General features: G+C 39.9%; 1 protein-coding gene across 3 annotated transcripts in view; it reads left to right on the top strand.

Annotated features, from left to right (window-relative positions):
- Window positions 1–18,850, top strand: part of pitpnm3 (PITPNM family member 3) — a 75,222-nt gene that overhangs the window by 51,216 nt on the left and 5,156 nt on the right. For all 3 annotated transcript variants that reach the window (XM_077566805.1, XM_077566806.1, XM_077566807.1), the window contains 10 exons: window positions 1,146–1,309; window positions 2,786–2,956; window positions 9,381–9,548; window positions 9,623–9,771; window positions 13,124–13,240; window positions 15,963–16,079; window positions 16,152–16,300; window positions 18,022–18,171; window positions 18,252–18,435; window positions 18,535–18,663. In XM_077566805.1, the coding sequence (XP_077422931.1) occupies window positions 1,146–1,309; window positions 2,786–2,956; window positions 9,381–9,548; window positions 9,623–9,771; window positions 13,124–13,240; window positions 15,963–16,079; window positions 16,152–16,300; window positions 18,022–18,171; window positions 18,252–18,435; window positions 18,535–18,663 (1,498 nt within the window). The remainder of the gene's footprint in view (window positions 1–1,145; window positions 1,310–2,785; window positions 2,957–9,380; window positions 9,549–9,622; window positions 9,772–13,123; window positions 13,241–15,962; window positions 16,080–16,151; window positions 16,301–18,021; window positions 18,172–18,251; window positions 18,436–18,534; window positions 18,664–18,850) is intronic.

Raw genomic sequence — 18,850 nt, forward strand, 5'->3', positions numbered from 1 at the left:
AGTCTAGGTTAGGATATCAAATTGTGGTTTTAAGCCAATGTTACAGGTTCAAATAAAGATCTAAGCCTGGGTTAAGGTTTCAAATCAGTGTTCCAGTTTTAAGCCATGGTTAGATTTTCAAACAAGGTCTAAGGTTTCAATTTAGGGTTTCAAGTCTGGGTTAAGGTTTGAAATTAGGGTTATGGTGTCAAAATTGGGGTATTAAACCAGGGTGAGGGTTTAGTCTAGGTTAGGATATCAAATTGTGGTTTCAAGCCAGTGTTACAGGTTCAAATTAAGATCCAAGCCTGGGTTAAGGTTTCAAATCAGTGTTCCAGTTTCAAGCCATGGTTAGACTTTCAAACAAGGCCTAAAGTTTCAATTTAGGGTTTCAAGTCTGGGTTAAGGTTTGAAATTAGGGTTATGGTGTCAAATTGGGGTATTAAACCAGGGTTAGGGTTTAGTCTAGGTTAGGATATCAAATTGTGGTTTTAAGCCAATGTTACAGGTTCAAATTAAGATCCAAGCCTGGGTTAAGGTTTCAAATCAGTGTTCCAGTTTCAAGCCATGGTTAGACTTTCAAACAAGGCCTAAAGTTTCAATTTAGGGTTTCAAGTCTGGGTTAAGGTTTGAAATTAGGGTTATGGTGTCAAATTGGGGTATTAAACCAGGGTTAGGGTTTAGTCTAGGTTAGGATATCAAATTGTGGTTTCAAGCCAGTGTTACAGGTTCAAATTAAGATCCAAGCCTGGGTTAAGGTTTCAAATCAGTGTTCCAGTTTCAAGCCATGGTTAGACTTTCAAACAAGGCCTAAAGTTTCAATTTAGGGTTTCAAGTCTGGGTTAAGGTTTGAAATTAGGGTTATGGTGTCAAATTGGGGTATTAAACCAGGGTTAGGGTTTAGTCTAGGTTAGGATATCAAATTGTGGTTTTACGCCAGTGTTACAGGTTCAAATAAAGATCCAAGCCTGGGTTAAGGTTTCAAATCAGTGTTCCAGTTTCAAGCCATGGTTAGACTTTCAAACAAGGTGTAAGGTTTCAAATTAGGGTTCCAAGTCTGTTTTCCCAATTTCCCTGTAGTCAAATGTGTAACAGTCAGCTGTGATGTGTACAAGACGGTTGTCAGGTATGATGATCTTCCTTGCACGGTTTTCGTTGTTTTCCAGCCTGATGAAAGAGAGCGTGGAGGTGCGCACTAGCAGCAGCAGCAGCCCCAGTCTGCTGCTCAACCCCGGACGCTTTGACTTTGACGTGACGGACTGCTTCTTGCTGGGTTGTCCGCTGGGTCTGGTGCTGGCCATGCGTCGCACCGTGCTGCCCGCAGTCCAGGGTGAGACTGACACACTCGTGCAACGGGGATCCATGAGAACGGAATCAACTATGTGTATGCACCAGTGCAGTGAGTCTGTTTTAGTGGAGCTGCAATCAAAACTGTACGTTTACAAAGAACATGAATTTTGAAACTAGGACTCGGGTTTCAAATTGGGGTTCCAATACCAAATTTTTAATGACAGTTTCAAATTACGGCTTTAAAGTGGGTTTTATGGCAGGACCCTGTGCTCAGTTTAGGGGTCCAAGTCTAAGTTAGAATATCGGGTTTTAAGTCTGGGTTACAAAATTAACTCTTTGACTGCCAGACGTTTTCAGAAAAGGGATGCCGTGGGTGCCAGCCGATTTTAGCATTTTTGACTGATCTTTCAAGGTCCACAGAAAATTATGTGTTTGGACTATGGAAACACACATACTACCAAATGAAAGATTGGACTCTCATCTTTCATCAGAAAAAAAAGTTTGTTTCTACCTTATTCCGTTTTTCAGTAATCAACAATAGAAAATGGTTAGTTTCACCTCTGTTTTGAAAAAAAAACGTATTTTAACGTCTTTGGCACTCATCCATAGGATTTTACTAAATGTTATTTAACGTTTTTGGCAGTCAAAGAGTTAAGCAAGGAATCAGGTTTTGAATTTGGTTTTATAGGGTGGTTTCGTGTCTCAAGTTTTGGTTTCAAAGTAGGGTTCCAAGGCTAAATTACTGTTTCAAATTAGGGTTTCAAAAAAAATGTTTTATGGTGGGACTACAGTTTCAAGTTGGCGTTAGGGTATCAAACAAGAGACAAGGTTTCAAATTTGTCTTGAAAGTCAGGTTTAGAGTCTCAATTTAAATTTTCAAATCTGGGTTAGGGTTTCAATTCTGGATTAGGGTATTAAAACACAGGCATGTTCTAAATTAGGGTTTAAAGCCATCTTTATGGTCTCCAGTTTGGGTTTCAAACCATTGTTAGTCTTTCAATTTGGGGTTTTAAGCCTCAGTTAGTGTTTCATGGCAGGGTTACAGTTTCAAATTAGAGCTTCAAACCTGGGTTAGGGTGTCAAGCACAGAATTCAAATGTGATGTTCAAAATAGTGGTTAAAGCCAGGTTTAGGGTCTCAAGTTAGGGTTTCCAGTCTGGGTTGGGGTTTCAAGCCTGGATTTGTGCATTAAAACAATGGATAGGGTTTCAAATTAGGGTTTGAAGCCAAGTCTAAGGTCTCAAGTGAGCATTTTCAGCAAAAGACAAAAAGCTTTAATCCACGTTTGGCATCTCAAGGTTTCAAACAAAGGTTAGTGTTTCAAGGTAGGGTTTCAAGTCACTATCTTTATATTCTGCTTTTGCAATGTTATAAATGCTGAAATGTTGTTGTGCGTGGGCACTGTATAATGCTTGGAATTGTCCGTATTATTTAAGTTGTTAAACAAAAACAAAAACTGATGTGGATTGCGTCTCCTACTCCCGTGTGTCCTAACAAGTGCGTGATCGTGTGTCAGTGCATCAGCTGCATCCGGCCTGCTGTCAGATCTTCAACCTGTTCTTCCCGTCGGACCCTTCGGCGTCGCGGCTGGAACCTCTGCTGCAGCCGCTTTTCCACAAGCTCCCCCCCTTCGCCGTGCCGCGCTACCAACGCCACCCTCTGGGCGACGGACGCTCCTTGGTCATAGGTGAGACCGGATCATCCACATGTTGCTTTATTTCTCCTTTTTTGAACTGTGGATTATATGATTGTTGTTGCTTGCACGGCAGTATTAATCACGAACAACTGGCTTTATAGGACTCATGTGTTGCGTGCACGTTTCTGGTTATCAGATATAACAGCCAAGAGAAGTGATTAAATTAATCATAAAACATGTATATTGCACCACTGTGAGTGTGGTTTGGACTTTGTGGATTATTCTCAGTCATATTGTGTGCTTCTGTTGGAGGTTATGAATAAGTGATAAGAGGAGAGGTTGCATTTATTATGAGTAGTACGTAATGTGTGTGTCCATTTGTCTCTGGGATTGAGCATGCTGTGGACTTTTTTTTTTAACACTATATATTATTTCTACATGTTGTGGTTATTTCTATTGTGCATGATTATCTTGAGTCACTGGCAGAAAGCGTGATCACATTGATCGTATGATGAGTACATTGCTCAATTGCATGTGTCCGAAAGTGTAATGGACATTGCTTTTAACTCTCTGGATTATTTAAAAATGTGTTTTATTTTTATTTTTATTTCTATTGTGCAAGGTGATAGTTATCGTGAATCATATATGGTATGAGCCAATTAATTAATTCTATGACACATTTTGCTTGACTGAACATTTTTGTTTACTCGGTGGATTATTTCTAATCATTGTTTTTATTTTTATTACAGTATGATGCATAATGCAAAATTGGCAAAAGGAGTGATTGGATTAATTCTGTGTGGATTATTTCTACTCTGTTTATTTCTACTATATGCACAATGGTGTTTATTGTAAATAACTGGCATGATGAGCAATCGCAGTAATCATAGAAAGCATATTTATCTTGCCTATGTAAAGTGTCCTTGTGTGGGCCTTTTTTTGACAATGTGGATTATTGTAAATCATTTTGCTTTATCTTAATGTGGAAGCGGCGTTCATTAAGAATTGGCAGAAGATCAATCACATTAGTTGCGATGTCGTCCGCGTGATTGTGGATTTCTTTGAATGTGGATTATTTCTAGTAGTTCTATTACACAATGTGGTGTTTATGAATAGCTGGAAAGAAGTAATTGGATTACAGTAGTGAAGTTACATGTCCACATTGCTTGTCCGTGTGTGACTGTAAGTAACCGAGTGTGCCGTGGACTTGTTGTGTTTTGACTCCGTGGATTATTTCTCGTCCTTCTGTTCATTTCTATTGTCCATGGTGGCAGTTAGCAATTTGTGCGTCAAAACTCTGACAGGCAGGACTCAAGGCCCTAAATGACGTTGCGCTCTCCTCCCCATTTGATGGTCGTACAAAGGATGAAAAGCATCAACAGCTCGCCACTAAAGTATAATTACAGTTTAATAAGTGATGAGCACGTTCAAGTGGAAAATGAATTAAAGGATTCATTTTACAGCACAGCTCAAAGTAGTTTGAAGGTCTTCCATGCCCACAAACTTCAGCGTGTCCTATTCTTCGTCTTTTTCAGCACACAGGCACACACGCCTGCAGCTGAATTTAGAAACATGCTGAGAAAATGATTTATTCAGAAACGTTATGGAACGTTGACTTTGCATACGGGTGGCCATGGGGGAATTTGATGTACTGTAAAACTTGGTGAAAATAAATTGAAAAAAATATGACTCTTTCCTGATGAAACCTATTAGTACCCACTAAACATGGACTTTGAATAATGAGAATACGGTTTTCTCTATTTTGACTTTTTAATTAAATTATTATTTTATACTGTACAAAATGAATTCAGTCCCATCCCATAGTTTTCCAATGACTTGTTTTTCAACAATTATTTCAAACAAAATTTTGACCTGGTTTTCATAGAAAAGGATTTGTGACTCGACTTTTCATTTAACCGAGTCAGTCAGTGTATGTTTGTCCAAAGCATTTTTTAAATTTGTATATAAAGGGTTCAGCAGACATATTCAAAAATGCAAGGTTTCCTTAACTCAAATCGTTAACCCTCCTTGCTCAGGCAACTTCCGCATAACACATCCTGTCAAAATGCAGACCTTCAAAATAAAAGCATGCAGTATAACAATAGCCTCAGCTATTCTTTGTACACTTTCTTAGGGCGGATGATGGCTTATTTAACCGTCACATTCAATTAAACGAGCACAAAATAGTTTGAATGCAAAATATGCCAAATAAAGCATGGTGAAACTGTTATTACGTATGTTGGCGTGCTTTTATTTTGAAAACCCAATTTTGACAGGATATTACGCCAATGTAACTCCTACTTGGTCTGAGTATTGCCAATGCCGAGCAGACCGGGAGGCTTGTTATTGCCATGAGTTGCATTTTGAAAAAAAAACTATGCTGTCTGTTGAATGTTTTTTTTATACATTATGACAGAAAATTCTAAATGCCAGCCATTTGATATTTCAAACTGTTTTTGTATGTAAAACTACAGTCATTCTCAATAAAATGCACTTATTGGTGTCATAAGAGGATTAATGTGATTCATTAATTTGAAATTTGAAATGTTGTTATTTCCCCTAAAACATTCTTTGCTACTGAAACAAACATGAGTAACGCTAATAGCGGAAACCTGATGGCCCCCTAGGCATACAACACTGAACCAATTAAATGTTAAAAGGTTGAAAAGGTTTTTCCTCTGGAGACGGTTTGACCCTTTTGAGCCAGCTGTCAAATCAGATGAATGTGCAATATGCAAATAAGCTGTCTCTTCGGCTGAAAATAGCCAATCACGCGAGGGCTCTGACCCGCTTTGACACTCTCATCCATCCTCAGTGGAGTTTTGATGAAGATGAATGCATGTAATAAGAAACAGAGTGAGAACCGTCTCTTGTTGATTCCATTGGTGAGCCAATGAAGGATGAACAAAAAAAAAAAAAAAAAAGGAGAATCTCATGAAAGGATTAGCATCATTTTATGATTAGGGTCGATCACATAGCTAATGAGGCTTTATTGCAAAGATTAGAAAATGTATACCATGCAATTGCTTCCTAATGGGACGTGGAGGAGAGCTGAGATGAATTTTTAATCACATTTTAAATCATGTATGTTTGTATTTGTTGTATTTATTTAAAAAGCTTATAATTTAAAAGACTCCTGCTTGAGTTATTCATGTACAGGGATGGGCGAGTACCGATGCCAGGTATCGGGCCAATACCCAATGATTTAATGATTTAAATGGTTAGTTTATTCTATTTATGTATTTTTGTTTTTTGTTACAAATTTATTAATGTATTGAATATTTAAAAAGGATAGTACTGTAATGGTTTTAATAACTATTTTACTTATTATTGTTTTTCATGAATTTATTTAGTCAATGTATTTGCTTAAGGCCCAAGATAATGTTTTAAATGACTCTCAATTTTATTAAATTTTTATTGACCAAGTGAATGGTTTGAATAATTAATTTTATTTATAACATACACGTTCAGTATTTTGTGTACCATATTTACTTTATGTACTTTTTTTTTTTTTTAGAGATCAAGGTAATAATTCAAACAAATGTATTTAGTATTTTTATTTATTAATCTTTGCCTTGTTTCATTTTTTTCTTTATTTACTCAGGTTTAAGCAAATGAATTATTTGATTGATTCATTTTCATTCATTTTTTTCATTTGTTTACTTCATTTACTACTTTTTTCTTTAAGGTAACGATTTAAACAAGTCATGTATTTATTTTTGGGGTTATTTATATAATTGAAATGGTTCAAATGTTTTATAATGAATTGATATCTGTAGCCTATTATATATTTCTAAAGGCTGTTTGGAGGCTGCAATGCAGTCAACTCAGCAAGTGAACGCTCTGCTCCGTCCTTTTATTTTTATTTTGCCACAACCTGCGTCACCCTCCAATAAAAAATGAATCGCCGACCTCATTATTTCTCCCTCTGCCGCTACGTTTTTTTTTAACACTCGTCTTCTTGCCTTTTTTGTTTACGTGCCTGCTTGGGGACGGAAGCGGCGTGTAAGAAATGTCTCTGCGGAAGGAGAGTAACGCTCCTTTCGTGACGGGTGTCCTCATTAGCCGGCGTGATGCATTCGCAGTCACATGCGAGAGTAAGGGGGGAAAAACAAAACTCAAGGAATCTGAGCGAGGTGTTTAATCCGCCTCGAGCTCCTTCCATCTTTATTACTGGAACAAATTCACTTTGAATGGGCCCTGGGCTGAGAGGATTTATTAATTACACCTGAGGCTGGGGATCATCTGTATTCTCGGGGTCGTAGCAACGAGTGCATCTGCTGCTTTATTTAGAGAAGCTCCAGCTGCCAACTTGTGTTGATCCCAGCTTGTTATTGTGCTCCAGCACGGACGTTAGTCAGCATTCATGTGTGAGCCACAGCTGTCGTCTCGGTTTATTCCAAACTAGACCAAGGAGAGTGGCAGGGGTAGGGTTTTGAATTATGGCTTCGAGCCTGATTTAGAGTTAGGGCCAAAAATGTTCTTCTTATAGGGTAAGCGTTGTTTTTCAAAGTAGGGTTTTGAGGCAGAGTTGGGCTTTTAATTTAGGGTTTCAAGTGAGGGTTAAGGTTTCAAAACAGTTGGTGTTTTCAAGTCTAGCTTAGGTTTCAAACTAGGGTAAGAGTTTGAACTATGTTTTCAAGGCTGTTTTGTGGTTTCACACAAGGATTAGGGTTTAAGATTTCAAATTTGGATTTAAGGCCAAGTTTAGAGTTTCAAGTTAGGGTTTCAAACATATCTCGAATTGTCATTACAGTTTTAAATAGATGGATAGACAAATAGAATTGTATATGCTTTTCTCCTGTTTGAGTTTTTTTTTCTCCCGACTTGTCAGCGTTTCAATCTCAATTCAATTCTCCGTTCTCTCCAGTGACCCCCCCGGACCGCCGGTTAGCTGCACATGAAAGTAAATGGCTCTGAGTGAATGACTAGACTTGTGTCATGACTTGTTTGTGACACGCACAGAAATGTATCAATTAGATCCCATTCAGACGCGTCCACAGAGGTCAGCGTTGTGTCACGGCTGCTCAGATGGCTTGAAATTTTAAACGCGACGCTCAATGGGTTGGGGGTCAGGCGAAGGACTGAGGACTGAAGGGACGACTAAATGGTTTTGTTGGAAACTAATTAAGACTCATTCACTGCCATTGACGAGAATTCTTGTCAATTATATTCTTCAGCATGGCTAGGTGGGGGAAGTTTTGATGCAGCTCCACAGTAAATTTCAAGCTTGGAAACAACTTTACCTATGCACAACCACCAGTAGATGGCAGCAATGTGCCGTTAGTTATGAGATCAGACCAGTTTCAGAGTCTAAACGGCTGCCTTTGTTCTATTGCTGATTATAAAAGAAAGAGGCAGAATCAAGCTTTTTAAACAAAGGTTTAATCCGAATATTTTGTTTCGTTTGGTAAATTGGGTGCATATATAATCATTGAACACAATATACAGTATGTGGGTCTTGAGGAACTATTGTAAAGGTCAGGTCAAGGTCAAGTGATGTTTTCAAATCAGAATTTCAAGCCTCGGATGGTTTCAAAACAGGTTTTTAATTTGGTCTTTCCAATTAAGGTTTTAGGACAAGATTGGGGCTTTAAATTATGTATCCAATACTGGATGAGAGTTCCATGTAAGTGATAGACCAGGGACAGGCAAGTTTCAAATCATCAGCTCATCATTACGTTCTGCAGGAGTTCAGCTGTGTTAGAGGCGGGAGACATCAACAACTGCGGCTCTCTAGGACGGAACTTGCCTAATCCTGTGATAGACTGTTAGGGCATTGGTTCTCAACCGCAGTCTTTGAGTACCCCTATCCAGCCTGTTTTCCCATAGCCAACACAGCTGAGGATCGTTATCAGGCTTCATGCAAAGCTTGATAATTATCTGATTGTTTGAAACACCTGTATTGGCTGTGGGAGACATGAAGAGAACCTCTGTGTTACGGTATCACATTTGACTTATAATATTTACTTTGTGCTGCTGTTTTTTTGCTCGACTATTGTTTTTCTAATTGATATCTTCACAGTCGGGTTTTAAGCCAGGGTTAAGGTTTCAAATTTGGGTTTGAGGCCAAGGTTTTGGATTTCAAGTAACGGTTTCAAATTGTGGTTAGGGTTTTAAGATATGGCTGGGGTTTCAAGATAGGGCTTGAAGCCAGGTTTAGGGTTTTCCGTTTCCAACTTAAGTTGAGTTAAAATACCACTGATTGTCACTAGGTAAGGGTTTCAGTTTTGAGTTTGGGTTCCTTCAAATTAATGCTTCAAATTGGGCTTTGAAGCCAAGGTTAGAGTTTCAGATAAGGTTTTAAAATGTCAAAATTGGCATTCTCTGTGTTGGGAATGAAGTACATTCTCAAACAAAATCATTTTCAAAATCGTTACAATCCACAAAGGAATGTCTTTTGTGTCCAATTGGTGCTCTCATTCACCACAATGATCAATACCTGAGTGATCGATTCCTTTTGTCTCGTGTGAAGGCGAGAGTATCCAGGGCCACCCTGACGTGTTTCTGGAGGGCGAGCAGACGTCCGCAGTCCCTCAGTCGTCCTCCGAGGAAGGAGGTCGGCGGGCCAGCGTGACCAGCGTGGAGAGCCAAATGTCCATCGGCTCCATTGGCCATCACCTTGGTGGTGCCATTGCCAATAGTGAGTTGGGTCGAGGGGCAATCAGAGAGCTTGTCTTCTTGTCCGGTTATTCACATCTGCTTTGGTGTTTGAAGTTTCTAGTAGCTGGTGGGGCTCCAAGAGATTGGACTATTCCCTCTACTGCCCCGACGTGTTGACTGCCTTCCCCACCGTGGCGCTGCCGCACCTGTTCCATGCCTCCTACTGGGAATCCACAGACGTCGCCGCCTTTGTACTTCGCCAGGTAGGCCAGTGACCATCTGAATGGATTCGCTTAGGAATCAAATGCACCAGTGGTCGAGATTGGGTTTAGGATTTCAAGACAGGATTAAGGTTTCAAATTGAGGTTTAAATCAAGATTAGGGTTTCAACTCTGGGTTTTGATTTTAAATCAGGAGTTCAAGGTAGGGTTCTTAATAAGGAATTGAAGCCAAGATTAGGGTTTGTCGAATTAGGGTTTCTGGATAGGGTTCGGGTTTGACATCAGAGCTCGAGTTTCAAGACATGGTTAGTTTTCAAATGAAAGCTTCCAGATCAAGCCTAGTTTAGAGTTTTAGACAAGGGTTAGGGTTTCACGCCAGGGTTAGCATGAAGGCGATAAAATGAGGCTTTCATGGTTTCAAGTTTAAATTTCAAGCCTCGGTTAAGCTTTTAAATATATTTTTTTCAAATTAGGTTTTCCCATTTCCTTTATTTTTGCTATTAAATGATAGACTTAATTTCTTGTCCTGGATTGGCTGTCAACCAGTTCATAGTGTACCCCGCCTACTGCCCAAAGTCAGCTGGGATAGGTTCCAGCACCACCGCGACCCTAGTGAGGAATAAGCGGTTAAGAAAATGGAGAGTTAATCTATTAATAGCTTCTTCCATGCCACAAATTGGAGCTGACTCCACGTTCCAGCACTTATAGTTGTTGGTGTGTGTCAGCCATCTTCATGAATTGATTCAACTTCCTTCCTGATATGCGTTCATTCATCTGTGAGGACTTTTCACATCCATCAAGTGTGAAGGCTAATCGACAGCATTAACAGCATGAAAGCCGCCAAAAGCTTACAAATTTACCGCCGCCTATCGATCCATCACAGCCGACGTGCACGAAATCAATTGTCTGCTTTCATTTGCTTTCCCTGGGGCAAGTAATGTGCAAAAAGCTTGCTGTGTTTACAGGCTTTATCACGGAGGGACAGATTTAGATGATGTACGAGTGAAGGTCCACTTTGACGAGAATTAAGTGTAAGAAAGTGAGCGGAACAAGGGAACAATCACAAGTAAACAAACGGCGGGGAATTCAGGACAAGGGCGCTACATAATAAGACGTGGGAACAGACAGCACGGCGCAATGGGGAAATCACAATGGCACAAAAAGGGGACACGAGGGAACAAACACAGCAAAATAACAAATAGAGGGCACAGAGGGAAAAAATATAGAACAAACCGGAAAAGGAGTCAACAAATAGGAGGACACAAAGGGAATACATTGGGTATCATGAGAACCAATACAAGAAAGCAAGGTAATAAAGAGAAGAATGCACAGGGACAAAAAGTGCAACAGCTGAGAGCAATCCAAGGGAACAAGTTGATTCACAGTGGAACAAACAGAGTATCTATCACAAGAGACACGGGAAAAGATAGGGAAAACAAGGGAATACAAATGCGGGGACACAAGGTACTAAAGAGGGATCATTGATGGAAAAAACAGGGATCAACAGGTTAATAAAGAAGGGACTAAAAAAAGGAAAGACGACGCACAAAGGGCAACAGGTTTCTGTCTCTGAAAACATCAAGAACATTCTCTGAAGCGTAGAAGGAAAAAAAAAAAAGCCATTATTGACAGTGAGCGAGTCCATGGCGTGTATGTCTGCAAACCGTGAGCGGAATAAGGAATCAGAGCGCCACACGAAGATGCTATCTGCACTATTAGCGCGCTAATTCAGCTGAATTCTAATACGGCTCGCATCAAAAGGCTCGACGCACAACTCAAGGACCGCTCGTCAGATGAGCTCATTTGTGGATATCAAGCAGAATCATGTCTTCTTTTTTTTTTTAATTTCTCCTATTTCCCGCTCACCCTCGAAGAAAACATCAAGTTTCAAGCCAGTCATAAAACGCACGGCCTGTGTTTCAAGTAGAGAGCCGCAATTTTCATCAAGTATATTCCAATTGTCGCTATCATTTGTGAAAATGGCTTTGCTTATAAATAAAACGTCGCTTCAAGGTTGCTTCAACTGCAAAACGCTCAACCACCAGACCACGTTACTTGTTTATTGAGGGATTCGTTTTGTTTTTTGGGGCGGGTGTGGGAAGTTGATAGGCGGGGGGGGGGGGGGGGGGGGTGTGATCTAAAAAAATAACAAGTCAAAGCAAATCTGACTTTAAAAAACATTTTTAAAACATTTCAAGTGCGCCATTATAATTCTGATCTAGTACACTCGTTAGTGTGGGAACGTCACAATACTTTAAAATTTGAAAGTTTTAAATATTTGAATAAACAAACTTTTGAGCCATCCTTTTTAACATCCTGCCAGAGATGGTGCACCCCTTTCACCCCAAAGGACACCTTTAAAAAAGTCAAAACGAATCACACTTGGCCACAATTTTCTATTTGCTCACCAGTTTGCACCATATTTTTGCAATCACTTGTTTGAAACATTTTAATTAAAAAACAAAAAAAAGCTTTTCCTTGACCTATTAAGCTACATCCCCCTTTAACATCTAAACAGAGCCCCCCCCCCAAAAAAAACAAAAACGTGCACACTTAAATGTGCACAAACCAGAAATTTGGCTTTTTAGCCCTTTCTAAAGTTCTAAATAGGAAGTCAACCCCCCAAAATTTCTTGACAATAAAATGTTCTATGCAGCTCCACTAGTCTAAATACAGTATTCTGGTTAGTATTGCGTTAGTGGAGTATGAGTTCAGCAGTAAAATCCAGCATTTTTTATCAATCTCAGAAGACGGCCATTTTGCATCTTGCCTTCGAGTGTAAATGACATTACAGTTGCTTAGGTCTCAGGTAACAACCAATCACAGTTCAGCTTCAGAAAACAGGTAAGCTGTGATTGGTCGTTGCCTGAGCACTGAGCAACTGTGATGTCATCTTCAGTCGACAGCAAGTGGCAAAATGGCCGCCCCCTGAGATGGATAAAAACGGCTGCATTTTGCTTCATAACTCATATTCCACAAATGTAATATTAATCAGAATGTCATGTTTAGTCTAGTGAGGTCACATAGAAAATATTATTGTCAAGAAATGTTTAAGATTGACTTCCTCTTAAGATTTCACACCTCACAGAGGCACACTTTAACCCTCAGTAAAAGGGAACAGGGGGTAAATGAAGGAATACTGTAAGTAGGGTCACAAACAGGAAAATGAGGGAACTGTAACAGTAATAAAGGGTTACACAAGTATACAAACTGCAAATACAAGGTAGCAAATGGTGTTCGTCTGTATATATTTGACCGTTTTTGTCATACAGTAAGACACTCCAGCCCACTTTTAATCCTTTGCACCCAAGTTTCGGAATCCCTTCTTTAAAAACACTGGCCTGAAGGATTTGTCAGTGTTTGCATTGTGTCACCTCTGATTATTGTTTCACAGCTCATGCGGTGCGACTTTGTGAAGACGCAGGAAGCGGACAATCCGGACTCGGCTCCCTTCTCGCCGTCAAGCCCGCGAGAAAAGTGGCTGCGGCGGAGGACGCACGTCAAGTTGAGGGTACGCAACACTGTGATTGTGTTTGGGTTGCGTAAACACGTTGTTTCCTTCCCTCTTTGTGTTTTCATGTTGAATAGACTGCATACAGACTAGAAATGGACGTGTCGTCACAGCTCTGCCGACTGCCGACTTAAAATGATTCGGCACTTTGACCTTGACCTGTTCAAGCTGGGAGGGGCTCGCGATTGTTCACCACTTCCGAGGTTCCGGGACTAGCATCATCAAGATAGCGATAACTCTCGAACCTCTCTTCTGTCTGCCCATTTCAAAAGGCAGGAATTTATTTAGCCGCGCTTTGTCCTCTTCACTCTTCTATAAATAGGATTGTGTCAGCGGAAAACCATGGCAACGCGGCTGCATATTTCTCGTTTGAAATCATACAAATGCAGTAGATAGAGTAAAAACTTTTGAGTTTTCTCTAGTTCAAACATGAGCATGAACAAATCTCTCAGGTGACTACAAATTCCTGTGGACAAGGCAGATACATGTGATCGGTTGATACTGTATTTGATGAAGCAGCATGGGGTTCAGGTTATTCAACCAGAAAGACATCTTTCCCCAGTGAACAATTGTGACCCAGACGCAGCTTGATGTGTAGTGCAAGTGTGACAGCAGCTTTCCAGAAGACCTTGGCCTCATGCGTCTGGACAATTGTTCCCCAGCTCGAGTGTGAGGGTTTATAGTGGCACGTATCTGATTCAATTTGGCCGCTGCCATCTCGTCCGCCGCAGAGCGACACTATTTCGAGACTTTCCTGTTCCCGACTCCCCCTGCACTTGTTAAAAGGGTCCTCGTCACAGCTGGAGTCGCCCGTGTGCTTGTTGGTTCCTGCTCTTGAGCAGTCAGGGGTCAGACTCACCAACAGGAGTGGCGGACGCCGGCTGCCATGTTTGACTCGAGTGGACCTAATGAAGGAGAACAGCTGGGAATGTTGGACTTCCTCGTTCCGTGTCACATCCTTTAAATCAATTATTATTAGTTGTGACGGTGAAATGCGACCCACTAATTCACAATTTTATGGTCCATTAAGGTTTAGGATTGTGAAATCTGGGGGAGTGGCTTTTGGTAAACCCAACTAAAAAAAAAAAAGCCTCAAGAAGACATGCTCAAAAAGAAGCAAAAGTCTGCCACTTGGTTTCAAGCATCCATTTTAGAGTCATATGGGGCATTTTTAGGGGTCCTTTAAAGATGTTCAAATGTTAAACGGAGGCCAAATAAACCACACTTTTGAGGGCCTTCCCATACTCAAAAGTGTACATTTGCAGGGGTGCAAGTCCAAAATGTTCTTTAGTAATGCAATATTAATCGTAACACATGAATTAAGCAGAAAAATCCACTCGTTTTTCATCCATCTCAGGTGGCGGCCATTTTGCAACTTACTGTCAGCTAAAAATGACGTCACAGTGCCTAAAAGTGCTCAGGTAATGACCGTCCCGGCTCACCTGTCTTAGGTTTAGTCACGTGACGTTCGTTTTTTGCATTTGACTGATTGATTCATGAGTTAGACCCACGAAAAAAGTCTCGTGAAGCAAAGCCCAAAAATGCATGGATGTCAGCCATTTTGGTTTGCACCATGCATGGAATCAAATTTTGATTGAATGAATGAATTGAAATTTCTTAAAAAATTGCCCTCTAGCCAATTTCCCTTTGGAACATGTCCTATCCTAGGCATGTCAATCATGGGTTGACTTGTAAAAGAGTTCGTGTCCAGAAAGACACAGGAAGTCTGCCATTTTCTTTAAGGCAGTCAGTTAACTCATTTGCTCCAAAAACGTATAAAAGCGTTTTTTAAATGTTTTTTTTTTCATTCTTGTTCATACAGAAGGCTTTGACGCAGCCTCTAACCTGAAGAGGTCGCTTAAAGCAATGGTAGTTATTACAAAAAAACGGCCAGCAGGTGACAGCAGAGTATTAGATCAACCAGGGCTATGTTGCAACAAACTCTTTTCTCCAGTGTTTGTGAATAATGATGAAACTTAGCTATATGCTAATGATAATTGCTGCAAAACAGAAACAGATACAAATAAAATAAAAAAATCCTGATGAAAGAACAGACTCTAATCTTTCTTTTGGTAGGTTCTATGTTTTTATAGCAATAGAACACAATATTCCGTGGGCCTTGCTAAATCAGTCAAAATCCAGTAACACCGACGGGAGCGAAGGGGGTTGCTTCCGTGAAAATGGTTTGGAGTGAATGAGTTAATAGGGTCAGTATGGACACTCAACCCCATGCAAAGGTTTTGTCCGATTGCTACTAAATTTTACTCACATATGTGCCACAAAATTGTTAGCAATTTGAGTGTTCGTCCTTGCGTGTCAACGGAGCATGAAGTTTAAAGGTTCGCAATAAAATATGAAACGAACATTAATTCCGCTCATGATTTCTTTGGCTCCCAGATCCAGTTTCCTTTAGCAACATGAAATTTGGTTTGCGTCTATCATGAGTGGCTATACAATAAAGGTCTCAAGAAGCCATATTTGAAAAGAATCAGGAAGTCTGCAATTTTGGTTTGAAGAGGTAATTTTCCAGGTCATTTCCAGGTGCTTGTCAAAGGCAAACAGCTCTTTTTGATTTTTGTCCAATTGCCACTAAATTTGACCCACTCTTGAGAGATGAAGTTTGGGTTATTGGAAGTAAAGTTGCCATAAAAAAATAAAGACTCCTGACCTTCCATCATCTTTTTTATACATGAACATCCTGATGCTATTATGTTCTCGTTAGAATGTCACCGCCAACCACCGGGTGAACGACGTCATCGCCACCGAGGACGGACCGCAGACGCTGGTAGGCCGCTTCATGTACGGCCCGCTGGACATGGTGACGCTAACCGGAGAAAAGGTAACGACGCAGCCGTCTCACCGGGCCTCGTCCTGCTGCTGCTATTCGCTCACAAGTGCGCACTGTCGATAGGTGGACATACTTTTGATGACGCAGCCCCAGTCGGGACGCTGGGTGCACTTTGACACGGAGGTTACCAACAGCAACGGTCGGGTGACGTACACCATACCCAACGGCAAGAAGCTCAGCCTCGGAGTCTATCCGGTTAAGATGGTGGTCAAGTAAGCATGGCTTTCGTTCATTTAATGAAGCTATCTCCACACCAACATGGCAATTTTTTTCTCGAGAATATACATTTTTAATATTTTAATTAGGGGCGGGCATTCCATCAATATTGACGGAAGGTCAGTCAATCTGTCAATGACGGATGCACATTTTGTTGACGATTGACAGGAAACTTCTAAAAATGTATGAAGTTAGCATTGACAGAAGTGGGGTTTTGCCCGTCAATGTAATCGTCAATCCGTCAATGACGGATGTCCCATTTTGATGACGATTGACGGAACGTTGACGGATGCCCACCTTGAATGACGGAAACGTTGACGGACGCTCATTTTGCCGCGCAATCGTCGAATGACGGATTGACGCTTCGGCTTGAAATATTGACGGATTGACGATGACGGAATGGGGTCCCGACTGTTGACGATTGCCGAATGACGGACACTCAAAATTGACGCGCCCACCTCTGATTTTAATTACGCAATTTAACCTTTCACCTACCGCTACATATAAAGTTTTGATGTACAAAGAGAACATTTGAAACTATTTTCTTTAGTGTAAACAGATAATCCATTTTCTTTCCCTTGTAAAAGATCTCATATTGGTATGGTGCGTTTCTTTTTTTATTTTATTTTATTTGTCCATTTTTTTCACAGGTGTGAAGTAATGCTCTGTATTTTCATTATTTTTTATTTTGATAGCTATTGATGTTTTCTGTGTTTTTGACATTTTATGTATGTATTTATTTATTTGTTTGTTTGTTTATTTTCAATATTAGTTTTTTTTCTGTGGAGTGGCATTTTTCTGTATTTCTTATTCATTTGTCAATTATGTCTTTTGTTTGCTTTTTTTTCTATATTGTTGGCATTAGTTAAACATTTAAAGATATATATATATATATTAGTTTTTTTTTTTGTGGATTGGCATTTTTCTGTATTTCTTATTCATTTGTCAATTATGTCTTTTGTTGGCTTTTTTTTCTATATTGTTGGCATTAGTTAAACATTTAAAGATATATATATATATATTAGTTTTTTTTTTTGTGGATTGGCATTTTTCTGTATTTCTTATTCATTTGTCAATTATGTCTTTTGTTGGCTTTTTTTTCTATATTGTTGGCATTAGTTAAACATTTAAAGATATATATATATATATTAGTTTTTTTTTCTGTGGAGTGGCATTTTTCTGTATTTCTTATTCATTTGTCAATTATGTCTTTTGTTGGCTTTTTTTTCTATATTTTTGTTATTAGTTAAACATTTAAATATATATATATATATATATATATATATATATATATATATATATATATATATACATATTATTTTCCATATTATTACCCTTTTTATGGGTATTTATTGTTATTTATCCATTTGGGGTGTGTATTTTCTTTTTTTATAGAAGTTTTTTTCCGGTACGGTATTCTTTTTTCCCCCCAGTATTTGAATTTTTTTCTGGTTTGTTTTTTAATCAGCATTTTTTTGAAGAATTTTAGAAAAAAATACCCCACAAATCCATTTCAATGGTTCATGCAGATTTTTATTTGTGGGGTCACTCTATTTTTTCATCATTTGTCATTTTCTTTGTCATTTATTCATTTTTATTAATATTCAGGAGTATCATGCCACTTTACTATCAGTCCAAATGTGTCCAAATACACTAGTAGACTAGTATACAAAATAATATGCGAAAAGTCTGCAGCCATATTTTTCCTTCCCTCAAGGGGTGATCAAACGTCCGCCGAGGCCTACCTGACGGTGTTGCCCCACGGCATGGAGTGTGTGGTCTTCAGCATTGACGGCTCATTTGCCGCCAGCGTATCCATCATGGGCAGCGACCCCAAGGTCCGCCCCGGAGCCGTGGATGTCGTCAGGTTCGTCGCCTCATCCGCTCACCTGACACTTCATTAGGGACCCCTGCATCTTACTGAGACGCGTGTGTGTGTGTGTGTAGGCACTGGCAGGACCTTGGCTACCTGATCATCTACATCACGGGTCGTCCCGACATGCAGAAACAGCGCGTGGTGTCCTGGCTGTCGCAGCATAACTTTCCTCACGGCATGATCTTCTTCTCTGAAGGTCTGGTTCACGACCCGTTGCGACAGAAGACCATCTTCCTCAGGAACCTCATACATGAGGTACACATGACACTCAGACCCCAGACGGAACTAGAGCTGCAAGTCGTGCATCGGTCTTGTGGCAAAGTTTCTCATGTCATATTGCTGATTTTCCTCTAGTGTCACATCAAGATCAATTCTGCGTATGGATCCATGAAGGACATCTCCGTTTACAACATGCTTGGTCTTGGGCCCCCTCAGATCCACATAGTAGGAAGGCCGTCAAAGAAGTACCAGAACCAGTGCCAGGTGGGATGGTTGATCCCTCATCAAATGCAATGCTGTTGATCACATTAAAGGTGTCAACATTTGTGTGTTCATTTTGAGTTAATTTAAAGTTCCTTTAAGACCACAATTTTTTTTTAGCGTGCGATTAATGACCGCCCGTTACTTAAAAAGCCTGTACTGGGGTTAAGTTGTATTTCACAATTTCAAA

Source organism: Vanacampus margaritifer, chromosome 5 (genome assembly GCF_051991255.1).
Source record: "Vanacampus margaritifer isolate UIUO_Vmar chromosome 5, RoL_Vmar_1.0, whole genome shotgun sequence".
Classification (NCBI taxonomy): Eukaryota; Metazoa; Chordata; class Actinopteri; order Syngnathiformes; family Syngnathidae; genus Vanacampus; species Vanacampus margaritifer.